We start from the raw sequence: 22065 nt of genomic DNA, 5'->3' as shown, positions 1-22065 counted from the left end.
TTTATGCATTCTCAAATTTCTTTATATGAGATTTTGGTCAAATTGTGATTATATATCGCAACCTAGGGAATGTTGGAAATAATCCCCTCCCATTTCTACTGAGTGAGTATTGCTATTTAGCCTGAAATGAAGCATGGAAGAACACCATGCACAGTTAGAAACCGGTTAATATTAGGGGTTATAATGATGGTTGGGTGGTTGCGGGTGAGACATAGGGGTTGAAAATCATAACGGAGCAAGTTTTATATCTCACTCTCAACTAATATTTAATAATTTGCGAACATTTTCCTTTCAAATAAAAAAACAACCATTTTTTTTATTAAAATGGCACTAATGATTATTTAAGGGGATTTTAACTCCGAACCTTGAGGTTACAATGTAAATCACTTACTACCGAGCCAACACATCAAGTGTAAAAAAATAAACCAGCTAACTTTATCATTGTTCAGAGGAAAACAATACGTGAAGGGAATAGGTTCTAGTAAGTCTAACGGAGGACTTTTGAAGACTTAAGTGAGTTAAGAAGAACGTGGTGCATTCTTTGAAAGTGAAGCTCTTTTGCTTCGGAAGGTACAAGCAGCGCTTGAGACTGAGCACAGTCCCAGTTCAAACAACCCAAGGAACTTAGGATTAGTGATCTTGTTATGATGCTTAGGGAAACCAAAATATCTATTGTGTATGCTTCCTTTTGTGTATTTGGTTTTGGAGTTATCTACCACAGCAAAGAGAGAAATGATTTGTGATAAGTGTGGGTCATGTAGTCAAAATGTCAACTATTAGTACATACTACTAAAAAAAAAGTTTCTAAAATTTTGTGTGGGCATAGACCTACACATAGAACAACATCTGTCCCCCCGTCAGCAACTCAATGGTTTGAAGAACTTATGAAATCGCATGGTTGTATATAATTTTGAAAAATAGGAGCATCGTTCAATATTTTCAAAATAAGAAAGATAAGATCTAAGAACAATTAGAATGAATGTTTTATACTTTAAAATAGTTGAACTATTTGCTTTCACAACATCCAAAAAAGAGCAGCAACTGTGGATAAAATCACCAATATCAACTTCCATAAGAGGGTCAATCCATTCTGTTTTAGCAGGAACAGAGTGCCCCCTTGATCATCACGAATACAAACACCAATATCCACCTTGTTATGATCATGAGAGAACGAGGCCTCACCATTGGATATGTATCTTCCTAATTGAGGTTTTGACCAAAGTGATGGTTTCAAATGCTGTTGTACAGTGGCAGAAATTCTGAATTCTTGGGCATTTTCCCAGCCAGTCACATACCACTGCTCTAGATTCTGAGTCGTTGTTCCAAATGTTATTATTCCTTTGCTTCCAAATACTCCACAAAGTGATTGCAAATATACCAATCTGCTCTGCGCTAAAATTCTGCATAATGCAGAACACGATTTCTGCTACGAACCTGCCTGGTAGCAGTTCCTGCTGCACTGCAGTCCACATTCCCCAGTGTTTGCCAACATTGTGAGTTGTTCCTGCAGTAAAAAAACACCACATCGTCCTCAATACCAACATCGCATAGAGCGCAACTATTAGGACAATGATCACTCCACGGTTTTGGAGTCGGATTCGAGTAGGTAAACAATTTCTACAAATACGTCATCGGAAATGATTAACTTTTGGCGCGCCAAATGAGATTCCAATTTCCATCTACTTGAAAAGGACTTGTATCCAGAGTCTCGTCTATAAAAAAATCGGTACACACTCTTTACCAAATAGTGACCATTCTTCTCATATTTCCAATTGATTTTATCCTCTTGGATAGATTCAATAAGAGGTGTTTGTGATATCTTCCCCGATGCTTCATTTATATTACCAACTAGATCTTGAATCAGATTAAAGTCCCACACTTTTCTGTCAACTTGCACCAGATCCGAGATTGTCAGGAGCTGGTACCATCATATAACCAATTATGCTCCCATCATGACCCGTGTCAATACACCATTTATGTCCTTTGCAAACAACAAATTTTGCACTCCATATGCTTGGCCAAACATAGCTTGGATTATGACCAATGTTGCATTCAAGAAAGTTGCTTTATGAAAAATATCTAGCTTTGAAGAGTCTAGTGACCAAACTTTCTGAATTAGTCATAAAATTTCAAGCTTGTTTACCAAACATTGCGTAGTTAAAACCACTCAAACTCTTCCTGGAAAAGAATTCAACATTATTTTTGTGCATGGTTAAACAATCCCAGGAAAGCCGAGAATACCTTTAGATTATTCTCTATTATAACCCCACCAGAAAGAATTCAACATCTTATCAATTTCATCACTAAGAGAGGACAACGTTTAATAAAAAAAAAAAATGCTCATAACATACGGAGGAATAAATTGCATCACCGATTTGATGAGAACTTCTCATACCGGCTTGAGATAAGCCCTTGCTACTCCACAAATTATTTTCTTCCAGATTCCTTAATGAATTTAAAAATAGATTTCCCACTTCATAAACGGTAAGTCGAGGTACTTTCAAGTACCCAACACTTGTTGAACTCCACAAGTATTATCAATTTTGTTGCACGTTACGGCGGCAATATATCTTATATTTTTGCAAATTTATCGACCGACCCAAAGGTACTTCATATACAGATAAATTATTTTTCATGATCAAAACTTCATTTCTTGAGCTATAAAGGAGCATTCCTACAAATTTAAGAATCTTATTATGACAAAAATTTGCAAGATAATCAACTCATTGCCAAAGTTTGACACTCTATTAGGAGCAAAAATAAGTCGAACCGATCAATAAAGGTCTATGGCCTACCTTGTGTCAACCCTATGTTAGATTTTTTTAGTCAAGTAGTCTAGTAGTTAGTAAAATTGAGTAAATAGTCAATTTCCCCCCTGAAATTGTAAGTTTCATCAATTACCCCTCTGAAATTTCACAAATGTCAGTCAATTTACCCCCTCCGTCAAATTTTTCTTTTTTCTGTTAGTGAACATGACGTTTTGCAAATACCCCCTGAAGTTTTGCACTTATGTGCAAAATGCCCCCAAACTTAAAAATTTATATTATTTTTTTCTTAAAAACAAACAATTAATAGTTAAATATTAAAGCTAACTATTAATTTTGGAGTTTGGAAAAACTACATACATATATACATCAAAATAGGGAAAAATGTGTATTTTTAAAGTGATAATAATGGTTATTTATAATAGACAAATTATTATTTTTAGATGTTTATAAACAAATTAATAATCAGATTTAAATTTATATTTTCTCCTTCACCATCTTAGTCTTTTAACTCCTCCAACTCCTTCAACAATTTCCTCAAATCATTTAAACTACACAACCCCCAATATTAATCCACAAATCATCCCATTATTGTCACTTTAAAAAATACATATTTTTCCCCATTTTGAAGCCTATTTTGATGTATATATGCATGTAGTTTTCCCAAATTCCAAAATTAATAGTTAGTTTTAATATTTAACTATTAATTGTTTGTTTTTAAGAAAAAAAATAATATAAATTTTTAAGTTTGGGGGGCATTTTGCACTTGCACATAAGTGCAAAACTTCAGGGGGGTATTTGCAAAACGTCATGTTCACTAACAGAAAAATTTGACGGAGGGGTAAATTGACTAACGTTGTAAAATTTCAGGGGGGTAATTGATGAAACTTACAATTTCGGGGGGGGGGGGGAAATTGACTATTTACTCTAGTAAAATTCATCCTCTAAAGTGAGTGAATAAGTGAAGCGTCCGAGGTTGGAACCCCGACTTAAAGATATAATATGCATTGTCCTTGCCAAATGAAGTAAATTCATAGACAACCAAATTGTTTTTTTAACTAGACAAAATCAATATTTTTTTAAAAGTCTATTTAACTAAACAAAGTCGGATGATGTGCCAGTAAAAAAACCTTTTAAGGCCACCTAACAGGACCTACTTAAAATAAATAAAAATAGTATTCTGTTATTGATGTTGTTATTATATTTGTATATTTAAGCATGCTACCCCTACATCAAATTTTTTCTTTGAGAAAACCATTTCACATAGGCCATTAATTATTTTATTTTTTGTATTAAGTTCAATTAATTTGTTCTTTAATTGACATAGTGATGTAGTAGAAGAATGAAATTTGATTGGCTAACTCTGTAAAATAATTTTCAGTGAACCACCATTAAACTTGATTTTTATGCCATGTTGTAGATTGTTAAGTGGATTACAGATTGACAGGTGGTCTATTTGACGTTGTTGGTTATGCACCAAGCTCTTAGTTATGTCCACATTAACTTTGTGAGCCAAAACACTAAAGCTTTAGAAATTTGAGGAGTTTATCATTTAGTACTTTACTGTTATGATGGTGGCCATGAATATATAAAAGAAAGGTTATTATAGGATACCACTTCTGGAAAGGAGAGCAACTCAAAGAAGCAAGTGGCACCCCTTATATAGTGGGTCTAGTGTGTCATTTTGCTAAAAAAAAAAAAACTAGCAATCATGATTGACAGTATTATATGTTTAACAATTCAACTAAGCAGGTGATTACAGTACAAAAGTTCAATTACCAAATTTATGTATAACTTGTTGGACAACTGTCATCTTTGCAAGGTTCAATCAGTATATAATTATACTGACTAGTACATTTTTAAATAAATTACAGTAACCAAACAGATTGATGACCGTATCAAGTGCGTGTGATGAAAATAGACTGTCATTATATTTTGTTTTGGGTAGCCACTACAAGAATTAAGAAAAATGATATGCCAATATTTGGACAACACGCGTATAGACATCGTATGTTACTGTTTATGTAATAATTGATATAGTTATTGACATGCAAATATTTGATTATTGCTAAGGGATTGTTGTTTAGGCAACTAACAATTGTTCATGTGCATCTAAAAAAACACTTTGAACGGTAAACGGTATTTAACAAAAGATACGATGTTTTAGGTGTATGTGAACAATTGTTAAGCGCTTAAAAACTTAAAGAGCAGTCCCATTATTGTTAATAGGTCATCTTTTTCTTCTTACGAAACTATTATTTTTTACAACCCACTAAAATGTTGGTTAGCGACATGTAAATACTTGATTAATCAAGTTCATTACATATTCAACACAAATTACACACGTATTAACCACTAATATCAATCCAAAAATAACCACAAATACTTGATCCTTTAAATTACATTATGTTTTGATGATTAGGCGCATGATCGATAGAAATGACCAAAATGTTAATGTTTGTAATTTAAAGACAGAACAAAGCGAAAAACACTTTAGGACCAAAGCATTCAAATATTTATAAGTTGATTGACCAAAATAAAACGATGTAGTTGAGGACTAATAATGTATTTGGAATCACATCAACAAACAACAAACATAGACACACAATGATGTTGAAGTTGATAATTGTAGCTTCCAACGGTCACATGCATTGGAATGAGTCTGCACTCTTCAACCTCGGATCCAAACTCTCACTAAATTTTGTCTACATTACTTCTTCTTTTTTATCACTACAATAATTAATTAAGCAAGTCTTTTATGGTCACAAGACCAAATATATACTAATGTTTAGACATAGACACACGCAGAGACACATATCCTAAAATGTAAGTTCATTTTCTTTTTAATTATTAAGAAAAAAAATGTCTTTTTGTATGTGTGCATGTACATTTGGTCTTGACCTTGCAAAAATATTTCTACTTAACTACGTTTGTTGCAAAAGTAAATGTCATAGTCACATTTATAAAACCTTATTTTAAAAACTAAAATAGAAAATTGTCATTCGGTATATTATAAATAGGCCACATTCTTGGGTCTGTGCAATTAAACCTCATTGCCTAATCAAGAGACAGATTCCATGTATCCTTGTATTTGGAATAGTTTAAAGATGGTAATCCTTCTACTCTTTCTACTAATCACCGGTCTTGGTTCAGTGATCAATGCATCTCCTTGTTCAAATTGTGGTGACTTTGAAGTTCCATACCCACTTAGCACTAATGATGACTGTGGTGACAAAAGGTACAAAATTTACTGCAATAATGATAGCTTAGAGTTCTTGTCAGCAACAGGGACATACTATAAGATCCTTAAAATTGATACAAGTGCTAACAAGCTTGTAATCAAACCACCCAATATATTTAAACATACTTGTTATTCTTCTGATCTCATTGGTGGAGGCTTAGTACTTGATGAAAGCTTACCCTTCAATATTTCTACCCTCAACACTGTCATGCTTCTAAATTGCTCTGATAATATCCTTCAATCTCCTCTAAACTGTTCTTCAAACAGCATTTGTAGACAGTTTGAGGAAAAAGTGGAGGAGGGAAATGGGTGTATGAACACCCTTTGTTGTCATTACTTAAAAGATTCAGTCATGAATTCTCATAAGATCAGACTCAGGGTTGGGAGTTGTACTGCTTACACTTGTTTGGTGGATTTCAAGCCTGATGAACCTTTTAAAAAATGGAACTATGGGATTGAGTTGCAATGGAAGCCTCCTAATTAACTAAATTGCATGCATGTTCATCGTGTCAATGTTATATTTCGCAACGAAACAACTCTGTTATGTTATGAGTTACTAAAAAATGAAATTCACCTCTAACTTCTATCGCGGAATCAGAGATGAATTTTATTTCTGTCTTTAACATCTATGGGTGAAGTATTTCTTTTTTTCTGGTATAGTTATATTGTCTTTTTATCGAGAGAAAATGTGAAAAATAATGTGAGCGTGTTGCGTTCCAGTCAATTTGGGCATCACTTTTGTTGTGCTAAGGTTGTCTTACCATGTTATTTAGTTTGGTTTTGTATCTCAATTGTGTGTATTTTTGTTCTTATATGAATAAGGGATAGACTTTATCCTACTATTGTTTTGTATAACATAAACCGCTGTTACATTGACACTGTTACACGCATTTCAGTGAATAATCATCCATCATAAATCTTAATCTGCAAATTTCAATAAAGAGAACACTCAACACCTTGAAAATACAAAGATATAAAGGGAAAACCCTGGTTGGAGTTTTTATTTGAACATGAAAGACATGTAATGTAATGTAATGTATGCGAACCATAAGAGATACCACTAAGAAACTAGGAAAAAAGACAACAAAATAATATTAATTTAATAATTGTTTATTCAAGAAAAGGTGCAAAATGAGTATGCACCAACAACATGGTAAGACATACGTGGTAGATGTTTGGGTACATTTGGTCCAAAGTTTGATCTATAGCCAATCCATATGAAAATTATCAACGCCTTAAATGAACATCAATCACCTCAACGGATTATCTCCGCAGTTGCACACAAGATACCTCCTTGGTCTTAAAAAAAAAATGAATAGCAACGTAACAGTAAAATAGCAGTAACTCGCTATATATCGACTAATTGGATCTAATAAAGAGGAATTATAGGCAAGACTTTTTTAATACTAATCAATAGAATTGTATTTTGGTTATAAATTTTTACACTTTTAAAGTGTAATAGATATAGTTGATATAAAATTTTGTTACACAACCGCATCCAATAGTTCATATAAGAGATGCTCTACACTTTGCGATCGTAAACATCCGGAACAAAGGTTGAAGAAGAATGGCACAAAGGAAAATCTGGGAGCCCTCTATTTTTTTATCATTTTGGTGTCACTGCTCTGGCAGGCGGCATCTATGTGTTCACTAACCTTCTTGACGACAATGAGTAACAAAAGAACTATCTTGATCAACAATTTTCGCATTCATGGACAATTTTGTGTTGGGGGTGGGGGGTCAACAGAGATCACAGAATCCTGATCTTCGGAAACATTAGAGAATTCCTCTAGTCTCAAAAGGGACTGTACCATTGAAGGTCTCAAATGGGAGATGTAACCATAGCTTCAGTTTACTTACAAATACAAACTGTTAGCTTGGCACAAACCACCTATCTACTAGACACCATGTTTGTCCTATCAGTCAGTCCAACAGCTGAGCACAAGCCAGAATCAAATTTGTAACAACTTCCAAAACACTTACTAGACCTATCTTACTTAACCTCATTTCTTGCACATCTAAGACAATCACCAACGAAAATGCAAAATCAAGCATGCTCACTGTCGGATAAAATTATACAAATATTTACTATGAAACCATAATATTAGATAATTACTATGCTGTAACGGTAGGTCTGCTTGGCCTCTTTCCTTCCATGGCATCTTTTTTGTTCCGGCAGTTTGTGCAGAGAAATGGGCCTTCCCATGGTTTAGATGCTGGAGAAAAGAAAGGTCCAGAGTTCACTGATAGACCATTACCAGGGGGTTGATCCACTTGGCAAATAGCACAGCGGAAAATCTCAGAATTCTTATCAAATGGAAAATCCTTACCAAGCCTGTAGTTTTAAGAAAAATGGAAGACTTATGAATTGCACAAACATATACACCCAAATAGGAAAAAAGGATAATTTCATTCCAATCACTAGTTGGTTGAGATAAATTGATATTCAGTAAATAAATAAATAAAAGACAATTTCCCATTACACTTCAAGATATAAAATGAAAATATGAATTTAGTTGGGCTCCATGACATACCTTTCTATAAGCATTGCAGAACCCTCTTCAAATAGTTCTTCCACAACACCAACTGCAGAAAGCTTGCTAGTAGCTTTGTTTGTGGAGTTCTCAGATTTCTTTCCAAAGAAAAGCGTGGTTAGCATATTATGCTTCTTTTTTGGAGTAGGTAGTAATACAGGGTGGTCAGAAGGAATAATATCTACGACAAGGCAGGTTGTATCATCCTTCAGGCCTCTAGATCTTAGAGCTTCCTGGGAGAAAAGAAAAGAAAAAAGGATTTACTAAATAAGATAACCAGACATCCATTCCAGAAAATGTGAGAAGAATGCCATAATTAATCATTACCTTAACCACCAGCTTTGCAGCAAGCTCTGCAGGTAGACCCCGACATGACATGGCGGCTATATCATTAGATAAAGTGTCCCAAATACCATCAGAGGCTATAATAAGCCTTCCACCAGCACTTGAAAGCTGAGGAAACAACAGACAAATAATGATTGTGAGAAATCTAACTTGGACATGAATGCTTCCACATATAAGAGACACCAAAGAAATGAACGTAATAATGAAACCGGCTCACTTTCACTTGCTTAACATGTGGTATTGGTACGATATATTCCCCCACATCTGTGTCTCCAATTGATCTAGATAGGCACAATCCACCGGGCCAGCAGCGAAGAGGACCTACCTACAGACATATTTGCCAACCAAAATCAGTTGAGTTTAAGTAACCGTTACTAGTTACTAGAAGGACAAAAGTGGTTACATCATACCTCATTGCCCCCAAATATATTGAGTCGTCCTACTTCACCACCACTCGCAGTAACACGCTCCCTCTCTTCTACATTCTCTTCCAGTCTATGATCAACTGTCAGGAGAGAAACTACACCTCCCTGAGTATCTAATATGCAACGGGAATCCCCAACAGATGCAACAGTGACGGTCCATCCATCAACTATAACAAATGTAGCTGTTGTTCCAGAAGTTTCCCCTACGTTTGAAATTAAGATGTCAGAAACAGTGATCACAGAAGATCCATGAAGCAAGCAAACAAGGTTTTGTATGTACCCTTCTTCTGAAACTCTGTGTCAGTCTTCACAAAACCAACAACTAGAGCGCGAGGAAGGGCCTGTAGCCATGCATCCCTGCTGATATCTTGCGGTATCGCACTCAAAACATTATTAAGCAAGTTTTCTTTTGTATAAATAGCAGCTGATATACCGTTGTGCCCGTCAAAAATCTGCCAATTAAGAATTCCTTATCAACATCATAACCATTGCAGGAATTAATTGATGCCCCACTTGCTACTTATAAATGTGAAGAAAAGAAAAATAATATGCTTCAATCCTTGTTTGACATCTACTAAGTCCTGTTTGGATAAACAACTTGATAACGTGCTTATAGCATTTAGGGCCTATATTATAAGTGTTTATGTATAAGCTATTTCCATAACAAAAGATAAATTAAAGTCGAACTATTTCATATAAACTAAGAGCTGTTTTCATAATCTATCTTGGAGAGTTTGTCGTATTAAGCTGAAAACAGCTTATGGACATGTCGCAAGCTGTTTCCATAAAATGCCTCAAACAGTCTCACAAGTGTTTATGCCGGTAAATAAGCAAATCTAAACAGATGCTAAAACCGAAGAAAGACAAATGTATCTCCACTATGCAGAAACAACTTCCAACTCAGACTCAACTCTCAACTAACACGCTACATTCAATTTCTTAAAACTCAAATATTTCTCTCTTCACACATTAAACTAAACACTAAAACAAAGTAACTCAAGGAACAAACAAACCAAAGAATAAAGTAATACCGCAAAGACGGAAAACGCCGTTGATGGATCCCCGGGAACCCTGTGGCAATCTGTTTTGATTAAAAAGTAATCTTCTCCTTTCTTGGCCAATCCAGCTTGTCCAAACTTGACAAAAGGTTTTTCAACTTTCTCATTTCGAATCTCACGACCAATCAAAGTGGCCAATGGAACTGGTGATGGCTTCATCCTTGACAATTCACGTTTACTCATCTTACTTCACAATTCAACATTCTCTAGAAGAAGAAAAAAAACATACCTAATCAACCAAACAAATTCCAACATAAATTAAAAAATTCATTCTACATAACAATAATAATGAATTAATTTTCAAAATTTAGATCTACAACTGATCGTGGAAGCTTGATTAATAAGGTGCATTATAATCTGGTGAAGTAAAATTAGTAGCAGGAAATGTAATTAAGAGGTAAAGTATGAAGTAATTATGTACTGACATGTGGAAAATGCAGTAGATCGAGAAGACGATAAACCCTAGAAACGGAGGATGAGATTGAGAATGGGATTCAGTGATAATTACAGGGAAGAAGTGAACAAAGCTTTTTATGTAATTTGATTGGTACAAAAAGACTATGAGAGGAAAGAAAACAATAACAAAAAGGTTGTCTTTTTGGTTTTTGGGTAAACAGAATCTTGGTAATGTTACTTTGCAAATAAACATCAAAATATTTAACATGTTTTTTTGTTTATTTTTTAAATTTGTAAAAGAAACAATAAAAAAAAATTCCATTTTCAATTTAAAAAAAAAAAAATAAGAATCAAAATATTTCGCATTTTCATTTTATTTTGATCACTTTATCAAATGAAGCATGTTTCTACCCATGCCCCACCTTGAGGGTGTGCAAGGTGCTCAACTAGGCCGGGCCTCCAAATGCTACGGACCTCTAACGAAAAATTAAATCTAATACCCACCCCTACTTAAATAAAAAATATATATGTTATATCATTTTCTTTCTTTAGTATACGTTTGAGTTTTTTTCTAGACTCTAGTTCTCTTTTTTGTACATAAATCGAATCCTATCAAACTACCCCTAATTTGTAGAATCACTTAATCAGTCAATTTGGAAAGCTATTTCATTGAAAGAATCACAACAATCATTTTTTTATTCGCATAAACCATTCGTTTTACCATTTTCCACAACAGAAGAATGACAAATCCAAATGATATCGTTAGATAAATTTTACCTCTTTCACTTAATTTTTTTTTAATTTCTTTCATGTTTAGAAGTTCTTCTAATTCTGATTTTTTTTTTTAATGAAATTTAGCTACGCAAAAAAATTACATTTTATTTTACTAGGTAGGAACCTATTTTAAAAAGGGAGCCGAGCATCCTATTACACGGGAATGGCCCTGTTTTTACCAAAAATTAAGCATGTATGAATGAGTGTTTTTCTTTTAATATAATAAGTTTTCTCTAATTTTATTTGAGACTATCAAACACTAAACATGGTACCTTTCACGTTTAGGATTTGAATTTTCTTTATACTCATTTCTCTAGACTCAATCGAGCGATTGTTTTTATTTCATATACCATTCTTTTGTGACATTAGAGATATTTCATACTCCCTCCCCTCCGTTTCAAAATATTTTAAAATATAAGCAAATTTTATTTTTTAGGTTCATTTAATTAATGATGTATGTGGTCCATATTATAAACCACATACATCATTAATTGAATGAACTTAAAAAGTAAAATTTGCTAATATTTTAAAACGGATGGAGTACTAATTTTCTATTTTTTTAAGGTAGTTTTCAATTTGAGTAAAAAAAAAGGTAGTTTGTCTTCGTGAGCTTAACTCAGTTGGTATGGACAATGCATAAATATGTAAGGTCGGGGGTTCAAACCCTGACACCGCCAAAAAAAAAGGTAGTTTTAAAATTTGTTAGTGTTCCCAAAAAAACCTTTTCAGCTTGTTAAGCTTGAAGTTTATTTTCTCGATTAATTTTAGATGGAGTAAATAATCAATTATCCTTCTGAAATTGCAGTTTTCGTCAAAAATCCCTTGAATTTTGCAAAACTTCAAGAAAATCCTGAAATTATCAAACGTCAATCAAATACCCCCTCCGCTAGTTTCCTCCCTCCAATATGTTGACATGGCCGTTAACTGCCACGTGGCAGGGGGTAATCGACTATATTTTTTTTTAAAATTTAATTTTTTTCTTCTTTTCAAGATTAACATTTGTGTCAAAAAAAATAATTAAGGGTTCAGATTTAAAATTAAAAAATAAGTATTTGTTTAATTTAAAAAAATGAAATCTCTCCTCCCTCATTCATCTTCATCTCCCCTTACTCTCTCATCGCCGCCCCCACTGCCGGCTGGAAATTAACGAGTTTTTCTTAGTAAAAAAAAAAATGTTATCATGATTGATATGAGATATATATTTAGTTAAACTGATTGTTATTGAATTTGTTTATTCTTTGGTAAAGTAACATAGTTCTCAACAATTGCATAAATATTGTGTAAGAAAAACAAAACAATTGCATAAAATATAGATTGAAAATCCATGTGGATTGATTCAATCAAAGGAACATGAGAATAATAATATTTCTCCCACACAACCTCAAAGTGTGTATGATATAATTTGATTCTGCTTTTAACCTTTACAATAGAATATCCAAAACAAACAAAAAATAGAAAAATGGTGAGCACATAGGGACAACTAACAGAGGTCCAACCTATGCACGCCTGGAGTCTGGACGGCCAACAAGGTCCAATACAGAGAATTATCACTACATATAAAAAAACTGCAAGCAATATCACTCAACTACCCTCATAGACTCATACAATTGAGAATTCAATTGTGTATTCTTGGCCACATTGACACCTAGTTAAATAAATAAATACATGATGATGAAACCACTCAATTGGGTTTATTGTCCCCACACTAGCCAAATTGCACAAAAATCTCTTTGTCAATCTTAATCCACAAAATTATACTATTATACATACAACTCTAAAACCATTATCCAACTCTTGATTTTGTCCTTCCGGCATCACACTTTACATCCATTTGTCCTTTTGAAAAATTCATGACATAAAATATTTTGATGTCATAAATCTTCAACCAAGCAAATTAATGTTCAGGTGTAGTATTAAAACCATAAAAAATTGTATTAAAAGCTCAGGAAGACAACAAATCCTTTTGCCACTTTGAACAATATCTCTCACTTGGCATTTCCAGCCCTCCTTTTTGCATCAATAGGATGCTTTCTTGCTTGAACAACTTGTGTTGGTTGTTTCTTTGCTGGAGAAGGTATTAATGATGGGATCATACTCCTATTTTCATGCATACAGGGAACATTGTTAATACCTTTGAAAAGCACATACATATATGTATGCAGCATAAAATTTCATTGTGCAATGAGCTTAAAATTTATACATTTACATTGTTAAACTTTTTACACAATCATCCAATCTCGTCTCAACATCATATATATGTTGACAAATAGATGTTTGATGAGGTATTAAAAAGTTATACTCCATCTAGTCTTTTTTAAAATAAACAAAAAATCAAATGTATTTTATACATTTGACTTTTTGCTTATATTGTAGACCGAGGGAATACAACAAGGTGACATCATAGTGAGATATGATTAGATGACTCGGTAAAAAAAATTACAAGTCGGTGCGAAGTTCTTAAACCCTTGTGGAGTTAACATGAAAATATGAAATAATTACCTGATTTCTGGAATCTTTGTTGGTCTTTGATTAATAGATTTCTTTGCATTAGAGCCTAATCCATTTGAAATTGCGGTTGGTTTAGGTGCTTGTATTAACCAATTCATGTCTGATTCTGAAGAATCACTTGTTGCAATTTCAAGTTCATCAGATTCATCAGTGGTCATAGTTGTCATCTCAAACTCAGGTTCCAAACACAACTTTGAATGTTCTGAAAGAGAACTTGGACTTAGCAATGGAGAGAACTGTTTACTTTCTGCTTCCCATTGTCCCACTAAGCTATCATCACTAGTTAAGCTATCATTTCTATTCATAATCTTATCATTCCATTCGCCTGAAACGGATTCCTTATCATCGTCTTTTCCATTTGCCACACGGTGACTGTTAACATGTGGCCATGGTGGTGATTGTGAATGCCTGTACATGTCATGAATATCTAGGCTTCTTCTTTTCAGCTTTGGTGCACTCTTTTTTTGGCTCTGCATGCAATTATTCACAACACTTGCAATCATCAGTTACCATGTATGAAAAGGAAATCTGACAGAGATGACCAAAGTATCTAAGGTTTGCAAATTACGGAACCAAAATGAAAAGAAAAAAATCTAATAGACCAAAGTGTCTAGCATTTGTAACTTACGAGAACAAAATGGAATGAAAAAAACATAATGGACCAAAGTGAAACCTAAAAATAACTCAAGGGGCCAAAATACAATCTAGTCATTACTATAATTTTTCATCGCTTAACTCATATGATCACATAATTTCATGCTTTTGATATGTCACTGAAGTAATTTCATGGAATTAAGAATAGCATGTTACCATTATGCTACTGGAATCATCTTTTGGCACCTTACGGCCTCCAGAAGATGGCCAATTACGTTGTGGAGGTGACGATGCATGGGATTTCAACTTTGGTGTTACATGTCCACTATTGGAAGGTTGTTGAATGTGTTCTGCTTCTCCATCCTTCCTAGCTAAGGCTGCCTTCAGCATAGCAATCTGACAAGGCAAATAGGACCAAATAAAAACTCAACACAAAAATTTCACAATTTAAAGATCTAAAGAGTTCCAATCATACTCTACTGTATTTTCACTTGGTAACATTTTAAAATAGTCAAATAAGATTAGAAATGTCAAGTATAGTATAGTTATTAAACTAGTAGAGAACAAAAAACAATGTAAGAACCTGTTCTTTAAGCTCTTTCACTTCCGTGTTATCTTTATTCACCCGCGCGGTTCCAAGTTCAACAGTGGAGACTCGTTCGGCGAACTTGAGTGTACTAAGTGTTTCTCCGAGAGCATCAGGTTCCGGACTAATATGAACAAACATGAGAGTCTTGGCCTGCCCTCCTAATATATATAAAGAAAGAAGTTCCTTAATAACTAACAAAAGATTCAAATTCTCATGTAGTCAAAGAAGTATTGATATGAAAATCATACCAAGTGCATCCTGAAGTAGCTGAGTAAGTTTACTATTCCTATATGGAACATGTGCATTCTTGTGAGCAAGGGAAGCGATTACATCTCCTAATGCGGAAAGTGACTTATTGATATGTTGAGCCTCCTTAAGTCTATCTCCTGTGGCCTCAGTTTTATCAGCCCTTTCACTTCCTGCAAGGTCAACAAGATGCATACAACCTCGAATAATGCTTCCTGATACCAAGTTTTTTCCATGAACATGAACTGTCAAACAGCTGCAATTATATACCAACCATTATAAGGGTCATGTGTGTTGGCCAAGGGAAACTAGTACTTACCAACAAACCTAATAATGTCATTGCTATTACCTGTGAGAACGACTGCTACGGTCGTTCATGGCAGTAGAACCAACAGCTCGATTTTTATGTCCCAAGTTCATCAAAGTTATGACATCGGAAGTGGTTGAAACTGGAACAAGGCTTGCATCTGGCACGTTGATGCCATTATTTGAACTGTTGCGAATTTCTAATGTGTGTATGTGTTAAGGATTACATCAAGGAGAAAAATGAATCAATAATTGAGCATGGAAACCACATATATTATAGTATAGATTGATAGATCAAAGAAGGATATCTTTTGTTAGAACCCTCTGGAGCTAGTAGGTCTCTAACTTGCTCATTGTAAATCTCAAGCATCTGAACAGATATTTCATAGGTAATGGTGTCTTTCCTCTGATCTGAGAGAAAGAAAAGATCTCTCAATGCGCGATAGTTAACACCTATGGTTTCCTCATCAAGATTATCTGGTCCTGCCTGCGTCAATGCATATCAAGTATCAATGGAGTTATTTTTGTTTTCACAACCCAACACAGAGAATCAACAAGGTGTTGATTACATAATTAATCTAGGGCTAAATATGTTTTTCCTCTGTACAAATATACCAGTTTTTCGTTTTTAGACCCTGTAAAAATTTCCTTCAAATTTTCGTTCCCCGCATATTTTTTCTTACCAATTTTAGTCCTCGCTTTTTAACTATAATGACATTTGTCTAACAAAAGTCCACGGGGCAAGTTCCACGTGACTCTTTGTGGTGTGACATTGTTGAGACCTTCAAATATCAAACACTGTTAAATTCTGAACCTCTTACCATAGTGTATGTTTTTCCTGATCCTGTCTGGCCATATGCAAATATACAAACATTGTAACCATCAAGAACAGAACGAATCAAAGGCTGCGTATCAGAGAAAACTTCCCCTGCAAGAATACCACAAACAACAGTGACGATGGAAACATACCTATTAACAAAACAATTTCAGTGAAAATGTATATAATAAAACCAACCTTGTGTTGAAGAAGAACCAAACACTTTATTGAAGTTAAACATCTTCTTTCCCTCTTTGCCAAGTTTGGAATTGGGAGGTATCATGAGTGACATACTTCCTTCCTCGACGCTGCTGACAACGCTATTTTGACTCGGTTGGCCACCCAAGAACGGTCGAACTCGACAATACACCCTAATATTTCCTGCCAACAAGCAAAAAGTTTGTCCAATCACTCTCATTCAAAACATAGACAACTTAAGAGCATAAGTATACCTAGATGACTGAGTCTTCAACGTGAGAGTTTACCTTTCAGATCCTGCACTTGATTGTATAACTTGCGGTTTTCTTCAAGAACTTTATGATATCCAGAAGCAGAAGCAGCTAGACTATGCAAGTGCTTACTTAGATTGATCATATCCTTCTGGTATTCCTTTTGCAGAAACTGCATTCCCGATTTCGTTTGATGCACAATGTTTTTCACTTCCTAAAGAATATTAATATTGAACTTGTCACTTTAGCAGACCAATTCAATTTTCAAATATGGAGTTCCATATATAGTATTACAAGTTACCTGGATACTTCTATGCTGCTCTTGGACTAAACTTTGTTGCTTCAAATTCAGGCTGCTTGATTCTTCAGCATCACTGTTGTATTTCTCATCATAGCATTCCTCTTGTTTGTCTTCCAATTGTTCTACATCTTCATTTTCTTCCATCTTTATAATTTTTCAGACAAAAATAAAGGTTAACCAGTTGAGATTGTGATAATGACCAATCTAAACATTTTCATCTGCGCTTGAAAGATAAATATTTTCTGGAATGTGAATTTTACCTCTTCATCAACAGAATCAACTTTTGAAATTGATTGGTCTGTTTCAGACAATGCCTTATCTTCTTGAGTTGTTTTGAACTGAAATTATTAAAATTTTATCATTAGATTCAGAAAGCTATAAGATTCAACAGAATTGAGAGAGAGAGAGAGAGAGAGAGAGAGAGAGATGCATGCCGTTTCTTGTTGAATTTGCGTGCGACGTTCAAACTCTTCCATGACTTTGTTAAGAAGAGACTCCACTGCCTAATGCAGCAAAAGATGTTATATACTTAATATAGGAGATACAAGACCAAAGAAATATGAAAAGCCTAAAATAAGTACAAAGCCACAAACAACACTAGTTTTCAACTGCTTTATGTTACTTTGTTATACACAATAGCTAGATGTGGCAATGTTACTTGGAGAGCAAGGAAAAAATCACTCAAAAGAATTTACAAAATGATAAGTGATTTCGTCTGAACCGATTAAAGAAGAAATAGGCCTTACAATGGGAATTTCCTCCGGCTTCTTGTCAGACAAATATTGGCGAACTAGCGAGTTTAAGGAAGAAAATGAACCCTGCACATACAAATTCATGAAGCTTAGACAGATTATTTTTACCATTTAGACAAAAAAAATAGTAAAATATTTGTAGACGATAAAGTTCTCTCTAACCCCTTCATGTCGATCTGGATCACTCGTGTATCCATCTTTGTCACCTACTGTCATACTCCATAGAGACTTCATGAATGGTTCTGAGTTTTTCCTCAAAATTGGTTTCCCAGATGTAGGTGGTTTTTGACCGTATTTCAATGACCCTGACCCACTTCTTCCTACAAGTTTCCCTTCAGCGTAGGATTTCAGTGCCAAAACACAGTTCACTACCCTTGAAGATTTTCCTCCCTATATACACAGCAAGGGGAAAAAAGAAAAATGCTAAAACAAAATGACAATTGGTCGTAATAAATTATTAATAATATGCGGTTAAATTTGATATAATGTCAGTGTAAAAGTCTAATATTGTCAACAAAATCACAAGCAATCATACACATGACTTTAGAAGTCATAATGATTAAAGTCAAACGTTTTTTATGATCTGACTATTACGATTGTGTAAAAAAAATTAACACCAACAGTGTATATTGATTTTAATCAACTGAGTCCATCCTATGAAATAAAAGTACTAATATGCAAAATATTTTTGGTTATAATAAAAACCTGTTCCAAATCAGAAGCTTCAAAGGTAGGAAGTCCCATTTCTTCAACAGCTACAAGAAAGTTCCTTACATTTTCAAAGTATTGAAAAGCAGATAATGCTGCTCCATCAGGAATAATAACAGAATCACAAGGGCCTTCAACCACCTAAAGATATATACAAATTCAATTATTGGCATAGATCATATATATGTAGAATCATATTTTTGTGAAATGAGAAACAATATACCTTGAGTACTGCTCCAGGTTGAATTTTGTTGAGAGCATTACAGAGGACAATTCCACTGCGCAAACCGATTCTAAAATCTTCTTCAGAAGGTTCAGCTGGCAAGTCTTTCCCTCCAACTACTCCAACCGTTTTTCGCAACCAACCAGCTGCTTCATACCTTCTCAGAGCTGCAATAAGAGACAGATTCTATCTCAGTTATTTTAAGGTCTTCTAAGGCCGCTGCATGGTGCGAACCATTTGATTTAGGATCTCTTTGAATTGGCTTATTTGAACTTATCTACTAATATAATTACTTGTGAGATAGCCTATGAAAATATTATGAATCATATGAAAAGGTTTCGACTTTATTTTATATTTTGTTATAGAAATAGCTTTTACATAAGCACTTATATGATATAAACATTTAATATGCAATAAAAGCATAAATATAATTAAGTTGTTTATTCAAAGAAAGCCTTAGAGAAATCCCAATAAAAATATAAATTTCACAAAAAGTTGAATTAATCACATAAATGATCATAAATATAATGAAAATAAAAATAAAAATCTTGAAGGAAAAATAAAAGAAGAAGAAGAAGAAGAGAAAAAGGATATATACAAGCTTCTTCGGCTTTCCTGGAAGCAAATTTGAAATCGCTAGAGCGGAGACCTTGTTGTTGAAGAACATCTTCAACGACAGAAACAACAGAGAATGGTGAAACTTGATCGGTTGACATGATTAATTAGGCCTTAAGAATGAACAAAAGACCCAAATTATATATTCTATATTATAATATATTACAAAATGGGTGGCATAGAATTCTTAGCTATAACAATGAAAAAAAGATGTATAGCTGAATACTGAAGGAATTTAAAAGAGAAAATGATATATAGAGAGAGAGAGAGGAGAATGAAGGAAGAATAGCTTGAAGAAGAAGAAGAAGAAGAATGAAAGAGAAAGAGAAAGGCTTTGAAAAATGATATGGTTCTTTTCTTTCCCTCGCTTTCCTTTGGTTCAATGTCGTGTTCTATATTGGTGTTTCACCCGAACCTGCTTCCGACCCTCTCGCTATGTCATCACTTAATCATGGTTTATATTTAGTTAGTTTTAATCAAAAATATTTAATTAATATTCTTTTAGGATTTAATTTCTTTGAATTATTAATATACAAAACTTTTGCAGATACAACCAATTATTATGTCAATTTTTTTATAAAAATAAAATACTTTTATTATATTATTGTTAGTTCTTAATAATTTTCCAAAAAATATGATGTGACTAGATACATTTGTAAAATTATTTATATTGATTAAAGATTTCATTCACATATACCAATGTAAAACTTTTTATACATAAATTAAATTAACCACAAATTCTCAAGAGTCTCTTAATCATTTCATCTACGGTTCTATCACTATAACTTGTGCATATGAAACAATATTTGTTGGAAAAAATCAATCGTGAATCTTAAATTTAAGTTACTCGAAGTAATTGATCTTCGCAATTGCATGCAAATGATGTGTTTAGTTTTTTTTTTTTTTAAATCTACCACAAATATATAGATGTGATGTGATTTGATAGAATTTTAAAAGAATTTTTTAAATCTCATTAATTTGTTGGTTTGACTCAATTAATCTCATTAATTAAACTCATTTTTTAAATACATTGAATAATTTTGTCAAATACTCCATAAATGATATTTTCCTTGAAATTATTAATTAATGCTATTTTCTTTTTGAATGACAAACCAACGACTATTTATAGAAATAACAATTTTCATTTTTTTTCTATTTTCACAGATAATTTACTGCTGAAAACAAATATACTACTTGTATTTTTCTATGATAAAAACATATATTAGTTCTCAACAACAACAAATATAGTTTTAACTTTTAATTATGGATTCTTGTTTTCCTTCTAATGTCACCTGCGTATAAGAGGTTTGTTATAACTTACTCAGTTTTTTTTTTTTTTGAGGTATTAGCGGGGGCGGATGGTAGTGCAAGGGAGGGGTAGCCCTTGCTACCCCAAAAAAAATATTTTTCTGAGCGAGTAGGTATATTTTTATATTTAGCTACTTCTAATAATATATATTTAGCTACCCCAAATTTAATTTTAAGTGAAATAATTTTTTCTTTCTTTATTTAACTTCCGGTCGAACTTCAAATTATTTGATAATGTCGTATAGGAACCGAAAGATTAACACCCAAAAGAGATAAATAATAAATAATAACAATATTTGATTTATTTAACAAATAAAGTAATACAATTGTAGGCCCACACACTCTCAGCCCACCAGCACCACACACTTTATAGCTTTGTTTGTTTGGTTTGATACTTTCCGTCTCAATAACAACGATAAAGAAACCTTTTTCAACAATAAAAATGATCAAGACAATAGTCATAGACAAATTAAATGTACAATGAGTTTCTTGCAAATAACCTATTTATTTACATTTGAAAAGACATTATTAATCTATTATTAAACAAACAATTATTGATGAAATTCGGTTCTTGAAACGTATTTTGCCAACGTTTCTAAATACTCCCTCCGTCTTTAAATAATAGTCGTTTAAGGTTTATGCACAATTATTAAGGAAATGATTAATTGTGTTGATTTTGATGGTAAAACTAGTACTATCATTTACTAAAACATCCTTATTAATTGTAGTCTGCGGATTAGTGATTTTTATGTTCCTAAGATTTGTTAATTTTAGTCCTTAATTTTTTGTTAGAGATTAAATTCAAGACTAAAAAAACTTAAAAAACAAAGACAAAAATTGAATAATTTTTTTAACCCTAAATTATAATTTATAGGACTAAAAATATATTTTATCCTTAAATTTAATATGTTTGTTTTAAAAAAAAAAAATCTTCTTTATAGTTGATCCCTGCATAAATTTTTTGCGAGCTTCGCCGCTGGGTATTAGTACTCAATATATAAAACTTGAAGAAATATATAAGTCTGAAATTCTAACGTTGATAGATTAAAACATAAAAGTAAATTTAATTGTAAATTCTAATGAAGTTGTGGTTTTCTTGATTTTGTATGAA

At 33.2% G+C, this 22065-nt stretch overlaps 2 protein-coding genes across 3 annotated transcripts; both read right to left on the bottom strand.

Moving 5' to 3' along the window:
- Nucleotides 1-7389: 7389 nt before the first annotated feature.
- Nucleotides 7390-10995, bottom strand: LOC11430539 (probable protein phosphatase 2C 5). 2 transcript variants are annotated; one of them, XM_024771221.2, is made up of 8 exons: nt 10794-10995; nt 10342-10597; nt 9591-9762; nt 9296-9513; nt 9103-9210; nt 8868-8993; nt 8541-8773; nt 7390-8341 (listed from the first exon to the last, which is right to left on the bottom strand). In XM_024771221.2, the coding sequence occupies exons 2-8, from the start codon at nt 10549-10551 to the stop codon at nt 8122-8124; spliced, it is 1287 nt and encodes a 428-aa protein (XP_024626989.1). In that variant the 5' UTR covers nt 10552-10597; nt 10794-10995; the 3' UTR covers nt 7390-8121. The 2 variants fall into 2 exon arrangements, with proteins under 2 accessions (XP_024626989.1, XP_003626183.1); XM_003626135.4 differs by having other exon boundaries at nt 10342-10574.
- Nucleotides 10996-12895: 1900 nt separating this feature from the next.
- Nucleotides 12896-20032, bottom strand: LOC11431299 (kinesin-like protein KIN-14G). Its single transcript, XM_013595017.3, has 18 exons — nt 19630-20032; nt 19032-19198; nt 18806-18949; nt 18263-18490; nt 18095-18166; nt 17783-17851; nt 17609-17686; nt 17349-17492; nt 17084-17261; nt 16797-16979; nt 16603-16709; nt 16090-16268; nt 15825-15986; nt 15478-15731; nt 15224-15387; nt 14857-15036; nt 14038-14516; nt 12896-13635 (listed from the first exon to the last, which is right to left on the bottom strand). Exons 1-18 carry the CDS (start codon nt 19745-19747, stop codon nt 13524-13526), a joined length of 3018 nt encoding a protein of 1005 aa, XP_013450471.2. The 5' UTR covers nt 19748-20032; the 3' UTR covers nt 12896-13523.
- Nucleotides 20033-22065: the final 2033 nt, after the last annotated feature.

The sequence above is a fragment of the Medicago truncatula genome, chromosome 7, assembly GCF_003473485.1.
Source record: "Medicago truncatula cultivar Jemalong A17 chromosome 7, MtrunA17r5.0-ANR, whole genome shotgun sequence".
Lineage (NCBI taxonomy): Eukaryota > Viridiplantae > Streptophyta > Magnoliopsida > Fabales > Fabaceae > Medicago > Medicago truncatula.
This window is presented reverse-complemented; position numbering and strand designations above follow the sequence as displayed.